General features: G+C 30.3%; 1 protein-coding gene across 2 annotated transcripts; it reads left to right on the top strand.

Annotated features, from left to right (window-relative positions):
• Positions 1-13,734: 13,734 nt before the first annotated feature.
• On the top strand, positions 13,735-22,758 carry LOC100241029 (protein argonaute 4). Of its 2 annotated transcripts, XM_010653314.3 has the most exons (25): positions 13,761-13,882; positions 13,953-14,004; positions 14,251-14,305; positions 15,397-15,645; positions 15,761-15,966; positions 16,065-16,286; positions 16,358-16,494; positions 16,584-16,681; positions 16,779-16,876; positions 17,107-17,278; positions 17,414-17,530; positions 17,620-17,727; positions 17,847-17,909; positions 17,983-18,096; positions 18,173-18,338; positions 18,423-18,535; positions 18,901-19,038; positions 19,417-19,547; positions 19,752-19,817; positions 20,755-20,818; positions 20,944-21,055; positions 21,151-21,224; positions 21,893-21,987; positions 22,066-22,097; positions 22,276-22,758. In XM_010653314.3, exons 4-25 carry the CDS (start codon positions 15,406-15,408, stop codon positions 22,449-22,451), a joined length of 2,742 nt encoding a protein of 913 aa, XP_010651616.1. In that variant the 5' UTR covers positions 13,761-13,882; positions 13,953-14,004; positions 14,251-14,305; positions 15,397-15,405; the 3' UTR covers positions 22,452-22,758. The 2 variants fall into 2 exon arrangements, with proteins under 2 accessions (XP_002275928.1, XP_010651616.1); XM_002275892.3 differs by having other exon boundaries at positions 13,735-14,004.
• The last annotated feature ends 523 nt before the right edge of the window (positions 22,759-23,281 follow it).

The raw sequence follows: 23,281 nt of genomic DNA on the forward strand, positions 1-23,281 counted from the left end.
ATTGTTTCCATTTTAATTATGTTTTAATTTATTCATTTTTTATTGTAAAAGGAAAATGAGTTTTTTACTTTATTTTAATGTGAAAATTATAAAAATAAAATAAAATAAAATAAACCTAGAATGTAGAATTTCGAGTCATTATTAACAACTCGATGTTTAAGGGAAATTTTTATTTTTATTTTTCACTTTGATGATTTAGTGTTTAACGTAACATTTAGAGTTATCATCAATTATGTGTTATTGTGAATATTAATTTCAATTGTGGTAAATTCTAATATAAATTGTATTAAGCATGAGTTAACAACATAAACAAAAATGAAAATAAAAGAAATAAAATAGTAAAAAAATATTAGTTTTTCCTAAAATTTATCATTATATTTATGATATCTCGCATCAGATATGAGAGAAAATTCATAATAATATAAACTTCCTTTAACTTTATAAATGCATTTTAAAGTCAATGTAGTGGTTTATTTAGTGTTTACAATGTCTGTTTCACCCCATAGGACATTGTATTTGCATGAGGAAGTGCGTACTAAATTTAATTTGATGATTTGGTAATGAAAAAAGGAATTTGAAAAATGTTTTACTCTACAAATTAAATCTTTTATTTGCAGTATGACATATTTTACATACTATAGAAATAATATATTCATTAACGAAAATGTCAATTTGCATAAAATATTATACAAATGATTGTTAAAAGAAATTAAAACTAGATTATATTAGAATTTCTTTAAAATCTATGAACAACAAATTTTTATTATTATTGTAGATATTTTCAAATAAGAAATTATCATTATTAAATTCTTAAACAACAAAATGAATTATTTTTTAATGATAATTATCTAGCGCTATAGAAGCAATCTAATAATTATTATTGGTGATGTACAAAATAATTATTATGCTATTAATAATCTAATAAAATACAATTAATGTTATAAAATAAGAAACAAACTAATGAAATATAAAAAAGAATTGAGAGGAAAGAATGAGATAAAGAACTTAAGAAGGTTTTCATTTTTGGGATGGATCCTTATTCAAGGTATGAGATGTTTTTTATAAGCTTCACCAAATGACCTTCAATTACTCATGTTTAAGATGAATAAATGGAAGTTCATAAACAAACTTTAATATTCATAATGTTTCATAAATGACATTTTAACGTTGTCATTCACCACTTATTTTCAACACTCCTCCTTGGATGACCACCTATTAAAAGAAAATGTCTTATTAAAACTTTGCTAGTAAAAAAAACCCCATGAGAAAAACCTAGCAGAGGAAAAAGAATACAATATTCTTCTAATTCTTTAGGCTACTCTTGGTTTATTAGGACTACATTAAAAACCTTGCCAGTAAAACTTAAAGAGACAAAACTTGGACGAAGAGAAAAAGAGTACAATATACTAACATCTTTTTATAAATATGCTCCCTCTCATGTCAACATCCTTGAGTTGACGCATTCCAATCTTATGTATTAACTTCTTAAATGTTGAGGTTGGTAATGACTTCATGAATAAATATGCTAGGTTATCATTTGAGCATATTTGTTGAACATCAATTTCATAATTTGAAGTTCATATGTATAAAAGAATTTTGGTAAAATGTGTTTAGTTCTATCTTCTTTAATATAACTCCCTTTTATTTGTGCAATGCATGCAACATTATCTTCAAATAATATTGTTAGGTTGTCTTTGATGGAGGAAAGTCCACACGATTTCTGAATATGTTGGGTTATAGGTCTTTGCCATATACATTCATGACTTGCTTCATAAGTTGCAAGTATTTCAAAATGATTAGACAATGTGACCACAATTGGTTTTTTTTAATAGATCTCTATGAAGTAGCAGTACCATTACAAAATAAACACGTACCCTATTTGTGACCTAGCTTTATCTGGATCTGAAAAATATCATGCATCTACATATCCAAGCAATTGTAGTTTTGATTCTCTTGAGTAAAATAAATTGATATAAGTAGTTCCACAAAGAAAGCGCAATATATGTGTGATACTATTCCAAGGTCTTCGGGTTGGAGTGGAACTATATCTTGTTAATAAATTGATAAAACAAGCAATGTCTATGCATGTACAATTGACAAGATACATAAGTGCACCAATAACACTAAGATATGGTACTTCAAGACCAAGTAATTCTTCACATTTTATGCAATGATGAAATTGATCATTTTTCATGTCTAGTGATTCGACAACCATTGAAGAACTTAAAGGATGCATTTTATCCATATAAAAATACTTACAAAAATTTCTTAATGTATGTTGATTAATGTACTAAAAATCCATTTGGAAAATGCTCGATTTGTAGGTTGAGACAAAGTTTTGTTTTCTTAAGATCTTTTATCTTAAATTTCTTTTTCAAATAATTTGTTCTTCTTATGAGCTCTTTAAGAGTCCTAACAAGAGTCAAGTCATCAACATACACTGTAATAATTTCAAATCCAATTTTTTAATTCTTAATAAAAATACATGGACATATAGAGTTATTTACATACTCTTTTTTAGCAAGTATTTGCTAAGGTGATTATACCACATGCATCCAAATTACTTTAATCTATACAAGGATTTTTGTAACTTGATTGAGTACATGCTACGAGACTTTGTACTATTTGTTTCAAGTAATTTAAATCATTCAGGAATTTTCATGTATATATCATTATTTATGGATCCATATAAGTATGTTGTAATAACATCCATGAGATGCATATTCAATCTTTCTAAGACTGCTAAATTAATTAAAAAGTGACATGTGACTGCATCCATGACAGGATAGTATGTTTCTTCATAGTCAATATCAGGTTTTGTTGAGAAATCTTTTCAACTAATCGTGCTTTATGTCTTATGATCTCATTATTCTCATTGCATTTTCATGCAAATACACATTTATACCCAACAAGCTTTACATCTTAAAGTGTTCAAACTATAGGTCCGAAAACATCTTGTTTTGTTAATGAGTTTAACTCTACATATATGGTTTCTTTCCATTTTGGCCAATCATTTCTATGTCGACATTCTTCTATATTTCATGGTTTGGAATCTCCATTATTTCTTATGATGTCAAAGGCCACTTGAAAAACAAAAATATTGTTAACAACAATACTATTTTGATCCAATTTTTCTCTTATGTGTACATAACTTATTGAGATCTCACAATTTTCAGGTACTTGTTCCTTTATAGGAGATATTTGTTTAATTTGTGCTTATTTAGAGACTTCTTGTTCAATATGTGCCTTTTCAAGGGCTTTCTGCTTTATTTGTCCTCTTTAGGGGCTATGGATTTATCAATTTTAGACAAATCAATCATTTTAATGACCTCTTCTAGAGTGCTAAGTTTTCTTTGTACTCTCATTTTCCAAGGAGTTACATTCTTTGAGCCAACAGGTTTACCACACTTCAGGTGTATTTTAGATTCATTTTATAACTATCCTACATGGACATCAATCTGTATTAGAGTATTTGCAGTAAGGATATGTGACTTTATCACTTTCTTTATATCAATGAATGCATCTGGTAATTGGTTTGCGAGATTTTTCAAATGAATGATCATTTGAAATTCTAGTTTACATTTATTTATATGAGGATCAAGATGAGACATAGTAGATGCATTCCAAATAATTTCTTGTCGTTCTTCTAGAATCAGCTTTTTTCCACCTAATGCAAGAATACACTCTCATTAAAATGACAATATGCAAAATAGGTTGTAAAAACACCTCCTTGTGAGTAAGCAACACATAAGTATTCATTAGACAAAAGAATCTTCTAGTTCTTTTGTGGATGCCCATGTGAGTATTCTATTATTCGATATATCATTGAAGAACTTGGGTGACTTAGCCTATAATGCTAAAGGATAAAAAATTTTGGGTCGTTAAACTTCTAGTTCACAACAATATATGACTCAATAAGCTTTATAATTGTATGATACAACATAGACGAGAAAGCTGAGAGTTTTTTCACTATAAGCTTTTGACTAGAAATAGTAGAAGTAATGTAAAGATATTCTATATTACTTTCATTCATAGTTTCAATATGATATCAATTTCTACGGATATCTTAAAATTGAGCAATTTTCTTCTGGATTTGCCAAAATATAAAGCATCATTTATATGAAAGCAAGTTTCCACTTTGTTGGAGCTATTTTGTTGGAGCTAGGTGGGTGCCCAAGTTAGGCTAACCCAACATGATTCAACCAAATAATATATCAAAGGGAGTAGTTTATGGGAGTTGGAACTACACAAAAACCACCCTAATAAATAAAATAAAATAAAAAAGTGATACCTTTCTCTTTCTCAATTTTACTTTTCTTTGGGAAAAGAAAGACCAAGAGAACTTAGGATGAAAAGTTTAGTTCTCTAAAAAAGAAGGTAAAAGACTTTTGTGTTGTGAAACAAAGTGATTTTTTTATTTTAGTGTGGTTCCATTTATGACTTGGGGCGAAGAATTGAATAGTGAAACAACTATTTTTTTGGATCTTGGGCATTTTAAAAAGGTAATTCAAAGTTTTCCTGCAATGGTATTAGAGCATGTTTAGTTTGTTTCTTGTTCTGTTTTATTTGTTTCCATAAATAACACCAAGTTTATAAAAATATTTCCATGGTTCCTTAAAAGAACAATGTTCCCATAAATAAAATAAGACCGAAAAAAATAGAGAATATCTAAAAAAATCAATGAAAAGTGGATAATATCCAATAAAATGCGGTGGAATGTGGATAATATAATATATATATACACACACAAAGGCATACCTCTTGAAATTAATTTTCAAAAAAAAAAAAAAAAATTTAATAAGTTGCACCAAAATTTGAAAACAATTGAGTATTCAAACAAATCAAAAAGTTTGAGTCCAACTATTGAGGAATATTGATGATAATCAACAAACAACAAATCATACTTTAACCTAAAAGGAGAAAAGATGAAGAACACACACTTTAATAATTAAAGTTCAAAATCAAAAGGCAACAAAAATTTTGGCACAAAAGTACATTCCACTTTCACCAGCTTAAACAACAAAGAATCAAACAAAAAAACAAGGCCTCGTTTGGTTAATGCAAGTATAAGAAGAGGAATCAAGTCTTTGGATCTAAATTTTTTTCATCACTCATAAACACTATTTTGTTCACTCAAAAAACACTCAAAAGCAAAATTAGCTCATCATGTGAAGTTCTCTCCAATTTTTTTTTGTTGGAGTCAAGTTGACCCAACCTAATTCAACCAAATAAAAGATAAGGGAGAGCAATTTCTAGGAGTTGGAACTACCATAAACTAACCAAAAACCACCCCAATAAATAGAATAGTGATTCTTCTTTCTCACACACACACATTTACTTTTCTTTAGGAAAAGAAAGACTAAGATAACTCATAAAGAAAAACAGTCTTAAAAAGAAGGTGAACGGGTTTTGTGCTGTAAAACGAAGTGGTTCTTGATTTTAGTATGGTTCCATTCATGACTTCAGGCGAAGAATTGAACAATGAAACACTCCGTTTTTGGATCTTCGACATGTTAGAAAGATAATCTGAAGTTTTCCTGCATTGGTATTAGAGCATGTTTAATTTGTTTCCTGTTCTGTTTTATTTGTTCCCAAAAAGAACACTAAGTCAATAAAAATGTTTTCAAGGTTCCTGAAAAGAATAGTGTTCCAATGAATAAAATAAAGTAGAGAATATCTATAAAAATGCAATGGAAAGATGATAATATATATATAGACACACACACTCAAAGACATACTAAAATTAATTTTTCAAGAAAAAAAAAAACAAAATTTAGTAAGCTACACCCAAAATAGAAAACAACTAAGCATTTAAACAAAACCAAAAAGTTGAGTCCAAGTAGTGAGGAATATTGATGATAATCAACAAACAATAAATCGTACTTTAACCTTAAGGGGAAATGATGAAGAACACACACTTTAATAATTAAGGTCCAAAATCAAAAGCTAAAAAATAATTGGTGCAAAAGTACATTCCATTCTTACTTAGCTTACACAACAAAGAATCAAACAAAAGAACAAGGTCTCGTTTGGTTAATGCGAGTATAAGAAGAGAATTAAGCCTTTGAATCTGAATTTTTTTATCACTCATAAAAAATATTTTGGTCCCTCAAAAAGCACCATAAGGCAGAATTAGCTCATCGTATCAAGTTTTATCCAATTTTTTTGTTAGAGTTGGGTGGGTGCCCAAGTCAGGCTAACCCAACATGATTAAACCAAATAAGATATTAGGGGATTAGTTTATGGGAATTGAAACTATCAGAAAAGGCACAAAAACCACCCCAATAAAAAATAGAGAAAGAAAAAAAGTGATTCTTTTCTCTTTCTCAATCTTTCACTTTTACTTTTATCTAGGAAAAGAAAGATCAAGAGAACCTAGGAAGAAAAGTTATGTTCTCTAAGAAAGAAGGCAAAAGGCTTTTGTCCTGTGAAACAAAGTGGCTCTTGATTTTAATGTGGTTCCATTCATGACTTGAAGCGAAGAATTGAATGGTAAAACAACTATTTTTTATTTGTTATTTATCTTGGGCATTTTAGATGTTTTCCTGCAATGGTATTAGTGCATATTTGGTTTGTTTCTTGTTCTATTTTATTTGTTTCCACAAAGAACACCAAGTCGATAAAAATGTTTCCATGGTTCCTATAAAGAATAGTGTTCCCAATAAAATAAGATTGAAAATAAAAAATAAAAGAAGTGGAGAGTAAAAAAAATGTAATGAAAAGCAGATAATATCCAATAAAATGCATTGAAAAGTGGATAATATAACAAAAAAAAATGAACATACACACACACACACATATATATATATATATACAAAGGCCTACTTCCTTAAATTAAATTTTTTTTTTTTAAAACCAAAATTCAGTATGGTGCACCCAAAATAGAAAACAATTGATCATTCAAACAAACCAAAAAGTTTGAGTCCAAGTAGTGAGGAATATTAATGATAATCAATAAACAACAAATCGTACTTTAACCCAAAGGGAAAAAAATGAAGAACACATGCTTCAATAATTAAAGTCCAAAATCAAAAGCCAAAAAATATTTGATGCAAAAGTACATTCCACTCTTACTAGCTTAAACAAAAAGGAATCAAATAGAAGAACAAGGCGTCCTTTGGTTAATGCGAGTATAAGAAGATGAATCAAACCTTCAAATCAAAAAAATTTTCATTACTCATAAAAGCTATTTTGGCCACTAAAAAAACACCAGAAAGTCAAATTAGGTCATCGTGTGAAATTCTTTCCATTTTTATTTTTTTTTGTGTTGGAGTTAGGGGTGCTTAAGTTGGGTTAACCCAACATGACCTAACCAAATAAGAGAGTGGGGGAGAGTAGCTTCTAGGAGTTGGAACTGCTATAAATTGCCCAAAAACCACCCCAATAAAAATAAATGATTCCTCTCTCACTCTGTCTCACTTTTATTTTTCTCTTGGAAAAGGAAAACGAAGACAACTCGGAAAGAAAAGTTCTTTGAAAAGTAAGGTGAAAGGGTTTTATGTTGTGAAACAGAACGGTTCTCGCTTTTAGTGTGGTTCCATTCATGACTTTTGGTGAATAATTGAATGGTAAATAACCTTTTTGTTTTTTTTATCTTGAGCACTTTAAAAGGTAATTTGAAATTTTCTTGCATTGGTATCAGAGCATGTTTAGTTTGTTTGTTTCCCGTTCTCTTTTATTTGTTTCCAAAAAGAACATCAAGTCAATAAAAATGTTTCCATGGTTCCTAAAAAGAACAGTCTTCTCCTAAATAAAATAAGATCGAAAAAAAAAATGAAGAATATCTAAAGAAAAAAAATACAATTAAAAGTAGATAATATTTAGTAAAATGCAATGGAAAGTGGATAGTATTAAAAAATAAAAATAAAAAACATGAGGGGATATATATATACAAAGGCTTACTTCCTAAAATTAATTTTTCAAAAAAAAAATCAAAATTTAGTAAACTGCACCCAAAATAGGAAACAACTGAGTGTTCAAATAAACCAAAAAATTGAGTCCAAGTGGTGAGGAATATCAATGATAATCAACAAACAACAAATCGCACTTTAACCCAAAGAGGAAAAGATGAAGAACACACTTCAATAATTATAGTCCAAAATCAAAAGCCAAAAAATATTTGGCACAAAAGTACATTCCACTCTCATCAGCTTAAACAACAAATAATCAAATAGAAAAACAAGGCCTTGTTTGGTTAATGCGAGTATAAGAAAAGGAATCAAGCCTTCGAATATGAATTTTTTCATTGCTCATAAACACTATTTTTGCCACTCAAAAGCACCAGAAAGCAAAATTATCTCATCGTGTGAAATTCAATCCATTTTTTTTTTTGTTGGAGTTTGGTAGGTGCCCAAGTTGGGCTAACCCAACATGATCCAACCAAATAAGAGATCATGGAGAAGTAGTTTCTAGGAGTTGGAAATGCCAAAAACTGTCAAAAAGCCACCCCAATAAAAAAAGAAAAAAGAATGATCTTCTTTCTCTTTCACTTTTAGTTTTCAATGAGAAAATAAAGACTGAGAGAACTCGGGAAGAAAAGTTCTCTAAAAAAAAAAAGGCAAAAGGCTTTTGTGCTATGAAACAAAGTGGTCATGGATTTTAGTGTGGTTCCATTCACGACGACTTGGAGCGAAGAATTGAATTGTGAAATAACTATTTTTTTTGGATCTTGGGTATTCTAAAAAGGTAATTCGAAGTTTTCCTGCATTGGTATAAAAGCATGTTTAGTTTGTTTCCCCTTTTGTTTTATTTGTTTCTAAAAAGAACACTAAGTTGATCAAAATGTTTCCCTGATTCCTGAAAAGAAGAGTGTTCCCATAAATTAAAGAAGATCGAAATAAAAAATACAAAAAGTGGAGAAAATCTAGAAAAATGTAGTGAAAAGTGGATTTTATCTAATAAAATGAAGTGGAAAGTGGATAATGTAAAAAAAAAAAAATGATAGGCAATTTGTCCATTCAAACTAACATCATTCAACAAAAAAGACATGGTATTTAAGAAGCTTGGTGGACAATTTGTTTGATTTTAAATATAAGGGGCTAATGTACAAAACATGTGATACGTTGAGGGGATAAAGTGTATTAAACTCGATATATAATTATTTTTTCATACTAATCTTGAACTCTAATCCTTAGAAATATACTTGAGAGAGAAGCAACTATCCACATTTTGTGGGCAATTTGTTTGATTTTAAACTTAAGGGGATAATATGCAAAATACTCGATAAGTTGAAGGGATAAAGTGTATCAAACCTACTATATATATATATATATTCATACTAATCTTGAACTCTAATCCTTAGAAATATACTTGAGTGAGAAGCATCTATCCACATTATTGATGACTTTTTCTTAAATTTATTTTTAAAGTATAAAAATCATTTTTTACAGCTTTTTTTTTTATTGTAAAACAATTTTATTTTCGTAACAATTTTGAAGTGAGTTTTTGTATTTTTTTTTTTAATATTTTTTACTTATGAGATTTGTGAAAAAAGAAAAGAGAATTTCTAAATTAAATGTTCTAGAATAGATAAATATACTCAGGGACAAAATTGCCTTTTTTCATGGGGGTAGGATAGTAGAAGGTAGTATTAGTTAAAATAATTTCACAAGGTGAAACCATTCCAACACACCGTATGCTCTTTTAACTGTATAGGTAAATGCCACTCGAACAAAGATTTATTTTAATAATTTTAGTGAATTCTAAAAAAATATTAATATAATTTATTAACTTGATAAATAAGATTAGAAGATAAAAACTAATTAAATATATTTTATCTAATATGTACAAAAATTTAAATCGTTCTATATTATTTATTTTAAGTAAATATAAATATTGAATAAAAATATTTACATTATTACAATGTTTCTATTTATTTTATATTATATATATATAACCATATGTTCACATTATTTTTATTCATATTAAAATTTTATAACTCAATATTTTTTCGTATTTCTTATACCTATTATACATATTAAACCAAGAAGGGTCTTTATGGCTTTAAAAGGCGTCAAGAACTTTTCCTTTATATACGATGTAGTATACAACCACCTTTATGCACATGCAGCAGCGGGGATAAACTCTGATATCATTTTTTATACTCGAAATCCAAAGGCCAAGGACACCATGACCATAACACATAAATGTCATTAACTAACAAATTCAAAACTAAAAAGAAAAAAAAAAAAAGCTCAAATACTTGGATTAAAAAAAAAATCTAGAATTTATAATTGAAATTGAGTTTTAGGTCAAGAATCTTAAATAATCAAATTTAAAGCAGAAGCACCCTTCCTATCTCAATCTCTTTTCACCAACGTCACTTGTATCTCAAAAAAAGAATGATATAGAAGGATGAACTCGACAAGTCAATAAGGAAAAATAGTTCAATGAGAAAGATCAAGTATAGTACAAATTAAATTGTAGGAGGTATCATTTTATATATATATATATATATATATATATATATATATATATATATATAAGTCAATTAATAAATAAGCTCTTTTAATTTAATAATTTAATTCACTTTCTTTGAAAAAAATTAACAATTTCAAGTTAAAGATAAAGCAACGTAATACTCTCAATTTTGATAAAAACAATATAATATACTTTGCATAATTCAGTTCATATTCAAAATAATTTCACAAGTAAACATTTTACTTTGGTTAATTTACAATAACTTTATACCCAAAGCGATACTTTAACAATAACACTATGCCAAAATAATAAGAATTGCGCTAGGTGACTAGCATTAAATTGTCACCTCACCTCAAATTGTTACTGGTGGATGGAACGGTTTGGATCAATGGTATACAAAAGACCAATAAAGCTAGGGTTGCACCACATCATTTATCACTTGTTGACTAGGGCCACTAATGATTAAAGTTTCCAAAATCATTTTAATTAATTGAAAGGATAAAATTCACATGCATATCAATCAAATCATTCATATTCCCACTTTATTTTATAAACTAAGGAATATATTTAAGAAAAATATCACTTGATTTACTTTGGGGAATTCAAATATTTTTATACCTTAAAAAAATAGATGTTAACGAGAATTATAAAATTACTTATTACATATTAACCCTTACCTTGAAGAAGTCATTCACTTAAATTCTTAAAATAATTAATTCATTCCTTTAAATTTTATACCAAAGCAAATACTAAGGTTCTGTTAGGTAACTGTTTTCGAGAACAGTTTTTTCTTTTGGAAAAAAAAATACAATCAAAAATTGTTTTCTGTTTTATTTTAAGAACAAAAAGTTTTTAGAGAACATTTTTTAGTTGTTTTTTTTTATTGTTTTCATTTGTTTTTAAGGACTATTTTAAAAAATAATTATGCAAATATATAGAATGATTAAAAATAAAATATTGGACATAAAAATTATTTTTAAAAAACATTAAAAAGGGGTTAAAATATTTTAAATTTTAAAATAAACCTTTGTTTAAAGGAAAGTTTTTAAAAATTGTTCTTAAAAAATGTTTTTCAAAATTGTTTTTTAAAATAAATAGACTCTAAGAGGGCATTTGGGAGTGATTCTACAAAACGTTTCTAATATTTCTAATAATTAAATGATGAAAATTTTCAGAGTATTAAAAATATTAAAAACGCTTTCTAAAATCACTATCAAAGGGGTTCTAAAACTTTCTTTTTTCTCACCCTTGTTTTTTTTTCAATGATATGAGAAATCGTAACATATAAAAAAATATTAGTTATATTTTTTAATTTAAAATACAAAGAAATCCCTATCTCTTTAAAATTTTAAAATATATAAATATCCCAAAAGTTAGGTGTTTTTAAAATTTCAAAATATATAAATATCCCTAAAATCTCTTTTTAAAATTTCAAAATACATAAATATCCCTAAATTCTAGGTAAAAATGTTACATATATCATAATTTTCATACTTTAATATCATTATAACATTTTTTTATTATATAATTCTTACAATTTTCATATAAGATTTTTAATTCTTCAAACGTATAATTAGAGCTAGTTTGGGAATTGAGAATATTTTTTTTATTCTCTAGAATAAACAATACATAAACATGTTAGACAACCAAAAACTGTTTTATATCTTCAGATTTTAAGAACAAAAAATAAGGTGTTTCATAGAACATTTCTTTTTATTGTTTTCACTTTTTTTAGGATTGTTTTAAGAAATAATTGTACAAATATATAAAATGATTAAAAATAAAATACTAAATATAAAAATTATTTTTAAAATATATTTAAAATATTAAAAATAAGTTTAAAATATTTTAAGTTTTCATAACAAACGTTTGTTTTACAAAAACAAGATAACTATTTTAAAAAATAATTCTTAAAAACTATTTTTTAAAATTGTTTTCAAAAATTTTACCGATGACCCTTAGTGACTTGTTTTGCTTCTACTTCTTTCTTTCGTTAAATATAAAAATTAAACAAAATTCAATTCTCATATAAGGTAACTATTTTTTAATATTCTCTACAACCTCTTTAATTTATAACTTCTTATTTAATTCATATTCTCTAAATCCATCAACAAAGGCAATAAAAAATATTATATGATTTTATGGATACAAATATACTATGTATTCTACCATATTAGTTTTAATCTACCATATTTATATGCTTCTCATTTTAGTTATTTATTTAAAATCTTTGTAAAACTATTTAAAAAATAATTTTTTTTAATAAATATGTTATTTAATAAATATATTAAAATTAACTTTCTTATATTTTATAAACAAGGAAAAGGAAAGAAATTGAAAAAATAATTGTGATAGGAGTTATTTATGTTATCTTATATATTATTTTAATTTATTTTGAACTATTTAAAAATTATTTAAAGGAAATAATTTATTTTAAATAATTTATTGTCAAAACTTTCTTTATTAATAAATATATATAGAATCCCCATAATTTAATTTAAATTATTTCATCCTATGGAAAAAAAAAATTCACCAAAGTTAAAACTCATTTATAAAAGTTAAGTGTATTTAAAATAATAAATTCAAATTTGTATAATCGATTATAAAAGATTGTTTCCCAATCAACTCTACGATAAATATTGATTTTTAATAAATTATTTATTTTTAAATAATTATATGGTTTTATTTTAATATTTTAATATTTTTTTCTTATTTAAAAATAAAACTCAAAGCTAAAGTCATTATCTTAAACAAGTAACTATAAAATAATAAAAATTCCTTTTAGTTAAATATTAGAGTTAAAAATAAAATTATAACTTTAGAAGTGGTAATTTTAATATTATAAAAGTTTTATTAAACATATTTTTTTATACACATCAAAATAAAATTTTGAAACGGCTTTCACCTAATTTTAAATTAAGATTTCTCGAACAAAATTATCTTTTTAATTTTTAAAAATTATCCAATCACCCTATGTTAAAATATGTTTTTGTGAAAATTTATTTCATATTTTTATTTTAACTAATTTTTTTTTTCAAGTTTTAAAATTTTTCAACATGAATGTGAGTTATAATTAGTTCAAAAGGAGTTAACCTTTGGTAATTTGAATATTTATATTTTCTAAATATATATATATATATATATATATATATATATTCAAAAATGGAAGATTAATTTTGAAGATTTAGAAATAATTAATAAAAGATTCGAAGGGTAAAATTATAGAAAAAATAAAAAATAAAAAAGAAAATGGAAAAAAGGAAAAAGTAAAGATGGGCAAAATGTGAAGTGGGGGAAAGAGCGATGATGTGGGGAGAACACGAGGCAAATGAGGGATGACATAACAGTATTTTGTTCAATGTGAGAGTACCCCTCTCTCTCTCCCCCTCCCCCTCCCCCCTTACTCCACTCTCCACCGAAACGACACTCTCTCTCTGCAGCGAGTAGTTTGTATTTAAGAAAGGTGCGAGCGTGGCCTTTTTTAATTTAATTTCACAATCTCTCTCCCTTAAAAGAGTCTCTCTGTGATACAGAAGTGGAAGAGTTGACACATAAGAGTGAAGAGAAGAGGGACCCTTCTCTCAGGTTAGGGTTTTTCCCTTTTAGGCTTTCTTCCTGTTTCTCACTGGTTTTAACCCTTTCTCTGCTCCTTCAAACGTGTGTTTTTCTGTCGTGGGTTTTGTAGTGTTGTTGGGTTTCAGTCTCGACAATGCTGCTGATTTTCTTGTTTATTTGTTGGTTTTTTGAGGGTTTCTCTGTTCTGGGTTTGTGGGTTTTCTCCTCTGTTTTCTTGGTTCGATCTGCTCTCATTTTGTGTGTTTCTACTTGCAGTGTTCGAGGAATCTAACAGTTTGCTGTTCTCAAGGCCTGGCCCTTCAATTTTTAGGTAAGATGTGGTGTGGATTTTGGTTGCGTCCATGGCCTTGTTTGTGAAATGGGTTTGATGTTTTTGCTTGATTCATGCTTTGGCTTCAAGGATTGTGATCACCGGTTTATAGTTTCTGTTTGACTCTTTCTGTATTTGTTTTGAAATCGTAGCCTCCGTTGACATATCTAGTTCTTTTAGGCCTTAGGGTTTTTACTTTTCTTTAGTTTTTGTTTGTTTTAACTCTATCTCTCCCTTTAATGTGCCCTAGGTATTGTTTGCTATTTTGAGAGGTTGTGGTTTTAACATCTCCTTTTCTTGTGACTTTTTTCCCATTTCAAAACCCTCTTTAAAGGAGTTCTTCCACATTCATATGTTTTTTCCTTTTCCACATTCATATGTTTTTTCCTTTTCAACTTAATGTTTCTTTGATTCATCTTTTGTGTTTAATGTTTTCGTGATTCCTTGTATTGTGGTGAACTTATGGTCTTTTTTTTTGTCTCTCCCAATGGTTGTGTTTTTATTAAGTTGGTCCCTGTTATGGTGATCTTAAAACAATATACTGCATTTTATTATATATATTGTTCATCAACTATATTGACCTGTTGCTCCATAATTTAAACCCCCGGCACCCCTCACCCCCAAGCTTTCTTGGATTACAATCTCTGGGTGTTGTGTTTTTCTTTAATATATTTGTTATGTGAGCTTGGTTGGTGTTTGATGCTTGTTTTCTGTGGAATTTATCCTTGTGGTTATTTATGTAGGTTTTGCCTTTGTTCATCTTTCTTCACAGCATTTTACACCACTGATGAGTTCGAGTTTAACACCAAAATGGTTGTGAAATTTCCTTTATCAATGAATTCTTAGAATCCTACGTGACAGTGACTGCTCATTATAGCATATTATATTTTTTTAATGCTCCATACTTTTCTACCCTAAATAGTATTAAGTAAACCCCAATAAGAAGCAAAACTTAAAAATATTTTAATGTACTCTCTGCTTCATGTTTAAATGCTATCATGTTGTACCTTGAGAAAGTTAGAATGATTCTGTTTATATTATTTTCTCAACCTTCTGATAGGTTGTGTTTATCTGGTGCATGTTTTTATTAGTGTCTTGATATGGATTCTGGGGAAGATGGAAATGGGGCACAAGATGCTTTGCCACCTCCCCCACCTGTTCCGCCAAATGTTGTTCCAATAAAAGCTGATTCAGTTGCTTCTGAGCCAGTTAAGAAAAAGGTCGCACGTGTTCCAATAGCTCGCCGTGGCTTTGCATCCAAGGGGCAAAAAATAGCACTAACTACTAACCACTTCAAAGTTAATGTTACTGGTGCTGATGGTCACTTCTTCCATTACAGTGTATGTTCCATATCTCTATGCTGTTACTCCACTCTATTATGGTTTTGTGGGCGGTGATGTGTGCAATTATTCACTCTTTTCCCTTTTTCTGTTGACTGGTTTTGCTTCGAAACAGGTTTCCCTTTCATATGAAGATGGCCGTCCTGTTGATGGTAAGGGAATTGGAAGAAAGGTTATCGATAGAGTTCATGAGACATATGATAGCGAGTTAGGTGGAAAGGACTTTGCTTATGATGGGGAGAAGAGTTTGTTCACAGTTGGTCCTCTTCCACGAAACAAACTTGAGTTCACTGTTGTGCTTGAGGATGTTTCATCAAATAGGTAAGCATGGATGTTTTCTGGTTATCTGTCCAAATATGATTTTTCTGTGCCATTTTGGCTTTATATCTTATTTAGGGGTGGGGAGTGGTTTATCTCAGGAATAATGGCAATGGAAGTCCTGATCGTGGTAGTCCGAATGAGAGTGATCGAAAAAGGATGCGGCGTCCTTACCAGTCAAAGACTTTTAAAGTAGAGATTAGCTTTGCTGCTAAAATACCAATGCAGGCAATTGCCAATGCACTACGTGGTCAAGAATCAGAAAACTCTCAAGAAGCACTTAGAGTTTTGGATATCATTTTAAGGCAGCATGCATCAAAACAGTAAGTTAAACATGCTCAGAATTTTTACCACTTGATTTTATTAATATCTAATCATTTACGGTCTATTACAGGGGTTGCCTCCTTGTTCGTCAATCCTTTTTTCACAATGATCCAAAAAATTTCATTGATTTGGGAGGGGGCGTTCTTGGCTGCAGAGGATTCCATTCAAGTTTTCGAACCACCCAAGGAGGCTTATCACTGAATATTGGCAAGTTATTGATTTTATTTTGTTTGTCCTGTATGTTTGCTTTAATGTTTTGTTGTTTACAAAGTTTATTCTGTTATCTTCATGTTCAGATGTATCTACTACCATGATAGTGCAACCTGGGCCAGTGGTTGATTTTTTAATTGCCAATCAAAATGCGAGGGATCCTTTTTCCCTGGACTGGGCTAAGGTAATCAATGTTATGCACCTTATTATTATTATTATTATTATTATTATATGTAAAATTTTGTTGCTTGTTTTTAATATATTTTTTATTTTACCAACAGGCCAAGAAAATGCTAAAAAATCTGAGGGTGAAGACAAGCCCCTCAAACACCGAGTACAAAATAACTGGACTGAGTGAGAAGCCTTGCAAGGAGCAGTTGTATGGTTCTTATCATGTCACTATATGTATCTTTTTGCTTGCTTTGAAAAATAGGCTGACGTGTCTTTAACAGCTTTAATATATCTCACTCTTGGTCGTGACGCTCCAACCAAAACCACACCAACCCCCAACACACCTCTCTCTCTCTCTCTCCATCTCTGATGGGTTGAGCAGTTGTTCAATTATATATATTTAAGTAAATCAGCAGTAACTTCTTTCACATGCTATAGGTTTACGCTTAAGCAAAGAAATGGGAAGGATGAGAATGGCGAGGCCCAAACGATTGAAGTGACTGTTTTTGATTATTTTGTTAATCATCGCCGCATAGAACTACGTTATTCTGCAGATTTACCTTGCATTAATGTTGGGAAGCCAAAACGACCGACTTACTTCCCTATAGAGGTGAAACAGCATTTTGTGGTTCTGTTGAGTTAAAAATATGCATCAAGTTATTTTCTGTATGTTTGGAACTTACGTTGCCTTCTATTGTATCTTTTTTTTTTTTTTTTTGCATTTTCTGCAACTTTATTATGAAAGCTTTGTACCTTGGTGTCGTTACAACGTTATACTAAAGCGTTGTCCACTCTTCAAAGAGCTTCACTGGTGGAAAGATCAAGGCAAAAACCACAAGAAAGGATAGGAGTTTTGACTAATGTAGGTTGTCTTCCTGCAACTTTTGGCTTGTGGTATTCTTTGTGATAAATACTCAACTCTCTGTTCTTTCATATGTTTTTTTCTTGCAGGCTTTGAGAAGCAACAATTATGATGCTGAGCCTATGCTACGTTCCTGTGGCATTTCAATAAGCAGAGACTTGACCCAAATTGAAGGCCGTGTTCTGGCAGCTCCAAGGGTATTTATGTTGTTCAACTTGATGTCAGTTTGTTTAATGTTAATTGATTATTGATGTTCTTTATTCATATAACATTCTCAATTTTGATTTAGACTAAATTTATTTTGGATTTACTGCAGTTGAAAGTTGGTAATGGGGAGGATTTCTTTCCACGAAATGGGCGGTGGAATTTTAACAATAAGGTCAGTGCTCTCTGTTATTTTCTACCACAAACTGGATGTTTCTTCAGTGGTTCTTATAATGTTTTCTTGTTAGAAACTGGTGGAGCCCACAAAGATAGAACGTTGGGCTGTGGTCAACTTCTCGGCTCGCTGTGATATTCGAAACCTCGTCCGAGAACTGATCAAATGTGGAGGAATGAAAGGAATTGTAGGTTCTGTTCTTACAAGTTTCTTCCATTACGAAAATAAGTGATGACTAATTAGGTCTTCTTGTGTTTTTGTAGCACATTGATCCTCCATTTGATGTATTTGAAGAGAATCCACAATCTCGACGAGCCCCACCCATTGTTAGGGTGGAGAAAATGTTTGAGGAGATACAGTCTAAACTCCCTGGAGCTCCTCAGTTCCTTCTCTGTCTACTTCCAGAGAGGAAAAACTCTGATCTATATGGTTGAGTGATTAGATATATTCTTTTATTTACAATGTTTACTTCTTTACCAGGTATTATAATAAATGACTTCATTAATCTCACAGGTCCTTGGAAACGAAAGAATCTTTCTGAATATGGAATTGTGACTCAATGCATTGCTCCTACAAGGGTTAATGATCAATATCTTACGAATGTTCTCCTAAAGATTAATGCAAAAGTGAGAACTTGCATTTTCCCTTTCTTGTTTGTCTCAGGTTTCGGAAGGAAGGTTTTTTTATTTTCTTTTTTGTCTTCCTTTTTTCCCTTTCCTCTTCCCCCTGTTCCAGCCTTTTTTTTTTTGTTGATAAGGGCCCTGGGATGTTTGTTTTGGTTGTGTTGGTTATTTCAGCATGTAGGATGTGGTTTGAAATAAAGTATTGCAGTTGCTTGGTTCTGTTCTGTACTAATACCTCATGCAGCTTGAGCTTGTTTGGTTGTTCTTTACTGCTTCCCTACATAATGTTCCCTTTTTACTTGTTTGTTTATTTATAAATTAACCCTTTTACTTATCGAAAAAAAAAAAAATCCTTTTACTTGATGCAGCTTGGTGGATTAAATTCTATGCTAGCAGTAGAACATTCCCCTTCTATTCCAATTGTTTCGAAGGGACCCACCATAATCCTTGGGATGGATGTGTCTCATGGTTCTCCTGGACAATCTGATGTACCATCTATTGCTGCGGTAACGTGCATTTTCCTTCTGTGTATTTGATTAATAGGGTCAAAATATGACCATATTTTGTGAAATGATCCTCACTTTTTCAAAACAATAAGAATGACCGTTTTTGGACATAAATACCCTTCGTCAAACTTTTTATAACCATTTCACATCAAAGCAATTTTTAATAAAATAACATAAGGGGTATTTTGGTCCATTTGATGTTATATGTACTATTTCAAACATATGGAGGTTACTTTCTAAAAGTGGGAGTATTTTAGCCCTATGTCACAAATATTTTATTTTATTTTTTTCGCTTATTTGTTTGTCTGCCATGATTACATTTTTATTTTCATTATTTAGAAGCTCTTCTGATTTTAAGTCTTATTATTGATTTTGTAGGTTGTCAGCTCCAGGCAGTGGCCACTGATTTCGCGCTATAGAGCATCAGTTCGTACACAATCTCCAAAGGTTGAGATGATTGATTCTCTGTATAAGCGAGTATCTGAAACTGAAGATGAAGGCATAATTAGGTGGATTTTTAGCTGTTATAATATGTGAATGTATTTTGTTTTTCTGTGTCTCTAGAGCTTTTAGACATCCTAACAATTCTAGTTGATTTATCAATTTAGATGGATGGTTACTAAAATTTTGTTATTTATGCAAATTGACTTCTTGTCCTCATTTCTTAGACTTAATATACACTAATGAAATGGTCGTCTTTCTTTCAATTTCAGAGAGCTTTTGCTAGACTTTTATGTGAGTTCAGGCAAAAGAAAACCCGATCAGATTATCATATTCAGGTATTTTTTTTCTTGTTTTGTTTACATTTTTCATTGTTAAAGCATCTCTATTATAGTGGATCTTCAAAATGGAATTTTTTATCCCTCATCAAAATTGATTACAGTCAAAAGGAATAATAGAGACAGTCAGAAGGACTGATAGAGACAATAAATAAGTGAGAGAATTAATGAAGAAAGTTTTGTGCAATTTATACTGTAAATTGGAATATATTTATTTATTATATCTATTTTCCCAAATTCCTAACCTTTTGCAGCTGACACTTGGATCTGTAAAGACACCTGGACATTGTTTGTTTCAACAGCTGCATATTTGATATTTGCATATTTGATATTATTCTGTAAATTTAAAATGTATAGTGAGGACATCCTTTTTCCCCAAAACTGCACCTCATGTAGCAGACAGTGTTTTGGTAAATATACCCATACCAGTGATTGTGTTTTGCCATCTGATACATAACAAAAGATACTGTTGTCTTACCATTCCTGAAGGCATGCTGTGAAGTAATGAGGATATAAGCAAAAGGAAATGCATATACTGCATTGTTTGGAAGTAAATGAAAGAATGATGTGATGTGGCTCACTAACATGTATTCTGAGGGATTTGTTAAAGGTTGGAAGGGGGGCCCCTAGTGCAGGGCGTTTTGGTTTGGCATGGGAGGTGGCTTATGATTGGTTTGGTATAAATGAAGTTGTTGGTGGATGATTGATAGATGCATGTATAACCTTTAACTATGTTCTATTTATCCTGTTAATGTTGCCTATGCTGAATGTTCTTACTATATTTGACACATTCTTATTAGACTAAACTTTACCTGTGTTTTACTTATAGTATGTTTATAGTTGTGATGCCTTCCAATATTCACAACATTTCATATTCCAAGTATTGAAGGCTTTTTATGCATTTCTTGATTGCTAATAAGTAATGTTCTGGACCTAGGGATGGAGTCAGCGAGTCTCAGTTCAATCAAGTTCTGAACATCGAACTGGATCAAATTATTGAGGTCTTTTTTTATTTTTATTTTTTTATCTAATTGGCTTCCTTCAATTTTATGCTTGAAGAACTGAATTTTGTGCTTTATTTGGAGTATAAGACTTCTTATTTTGAATTCTGTTTTCTAACCTGCAGGCCTGCAAGTTCCTTGATGAGAAGTGGTCTCCCAAATTTGTGGTGATTGTTGCGCAGAAAAACCATCATACCAAGTTTTTCCAACATGGATCTCCTGATAACGTCCCACCTGGTAAGCCTCCCTCACCAGAAAATCAGTTTCAGCATAGTGAATGTTGTAACTTTTGATTTATTTATTTATTTATTAGTTTTTGTTTGTTTCCGCAGGCACAGTCATAGACAACAAAGTTTGTCATCCACGGAACAATGACTTTTATCTCTGTGCACATGCTGGAATGATTGTGAGTTTTGACATAAGAGTATTATTAACATATAGATGCAGAACTACACTTTCCCTCACCAATTGGATAATCATATGCATGACTTATAAAGGATTCCCTATTATTTGGATTGTCTGTATAGTTCGGTTGTTGGTTCAGTGGGCATTCTTAATTTTGTTGGCTAACGATGTAAAAAAGGATAACTTGAATTGTGCCCTTAAATCATGTAGTGCTAAATTATAACCTTTTGAGACTTTTCTTAAACCTAGTTTCACTTATAACTTCTCAAAGACAGCGGTTTATCCATGTTTCAATCAATTTCTTTATGAAATATATCTATGGTTAGAAATAAATTTTAGCCCAAATCTAGCTTTTCTTAGTTACGGAATTTGTATTTGAATTGAAACAGCTTAATCCTTTTTCACCTATCAAGAAAACTCAGTAGTATGAATTCCCTTCTTATTTTAAATTTGTTATATATACTCAATATATTTGTATTTCCCCTTACTAGGCCTCACCTATCTGTATTGTGGTTGAGTCTGGTGTATTGAATATATTTGAACTTGTGCTCATCTTGTATCATTGTTTGTCATGTGCTTGCATGTGAAATTCTTGAGATACTTGATGTTTGACTTGTATTTCTACATAGATGTGAGATTTTGATGAAGTTTCTCACGTCTTCTGAACAGGGTACTACCAGGCCGACGCATTACCACGTTCTATTGGATGAAGTTGGTTTCTCTTCGGATGATCTTCAGGAGCTTGTGCATTCTTTATCCTATGTGTAAGTAGACCCAGCGTGACCGCTTGGATGGTTATAGCTCTAATGACAATCCTTCTAAATTATTTGCTCTTGTTGCAGGTACCAAAGGAGCACCACTGCCATTTCCGTAGGTAATACAGATTTGTCTACTTATATATATATATACACACACAAAATTGATGTAGACTCTGTAAAAACCACCCCCCAACGCTGGTTGCCTAGTGCCTGATAACAGTCGATTCTTCACCTTATTTACTTTTCATTTCCAAAGTAATAAATAAAGTTTCTTAATCTTGTGAAATTTTGCAGTTGCTCCCATATGCTATGCCCACTTAGCAGCTACTCAGATGTCTCAGTTCATGAAGTTTGAAGACACGTCAGAGACATCCTCAAGCCAAGGTGGACTGACGTCAGCAGGGCCTGTTCCAGTGCCTCAACTCCCCAAATTGCAGGAGAGTGTCTGCAATTCGATGTTCTTTTGCTGAGAGACATGTGGGGGAAGCTGAACCCTGCTAAATACTTTTGTTCCAAAAACAAATTGGGTTTTGTACAGTTTTGTCTTTTAGGGTGAGCTTTCCTCTGGAGGAAGCTGAAGGATGTTAAAATCCTTTCTTGCTTTAGGGTTTAGTAAGTAGTAAGGTGTAGGGTATCTATCTATGATACTAATTTTTGGGGTTATGCTTCTAGACAGTGCCACCTCTTTATAGTATGGCCTTGGGTTGGCCACGGTGGCTTGAACTTCTAAATGTTTATGGCTTTTTGTTTATCTGATGAATACACCCGTTATGTGTACTTTTGGAAGAAGTGCTACGTAGAAAAGAGAAAGAAAGATAGTGTAAATTCAAATATAAGAATTTTTTAACCATCCCAAGGGGAGCAATTAAAAAGCAAACTTGATTATTAGGGTGTGTTTGGTACATGAAATGAAAATAATAATACATTCTCTTAGTAATGTGTGGGAAGTGGAATGACTGTTCCATTCCCCTTGCTTATTCCAGCCTTCCAAGGCAAAAGAGTTGGAAAACAGTTCTCTTCCAACTTCACCTAATAATTGTTTCATCTTGGATGGTGAATTCAAGTCTCTAGGAGCCCTGTTCCTTTTTTATTTGTTTGTTTGTATTTTTCTATAATAGCATGTTATACTCAAAGCTTTTACATTCATTTATTTTGTTATAAGATTTTACCATCTTTTTTACAATGATTTTATTTTTTATAATAATACTTTAGGATTTATAATCTTTTTCCAACAAGTTGAGTATTTTTCTCATTGCTATTACTTCTTACATTCTTTTTGTAATTTGACTATGTAGACAAG

Source organism: Vitis vinifera, chromosome 6 (assembly GCF_030704535.1).
Source record: "Vitis vinifera cultivar Pinot Noir 40024 chromosome 6, ASM3070453v1".
Classification (NCBI taxonomy): Eukaryota; Viridiplantae; Streptophyta; class Magnoliopsida; order Vitales; family Vitaceae; genus Vitis; species Vitis vinifera.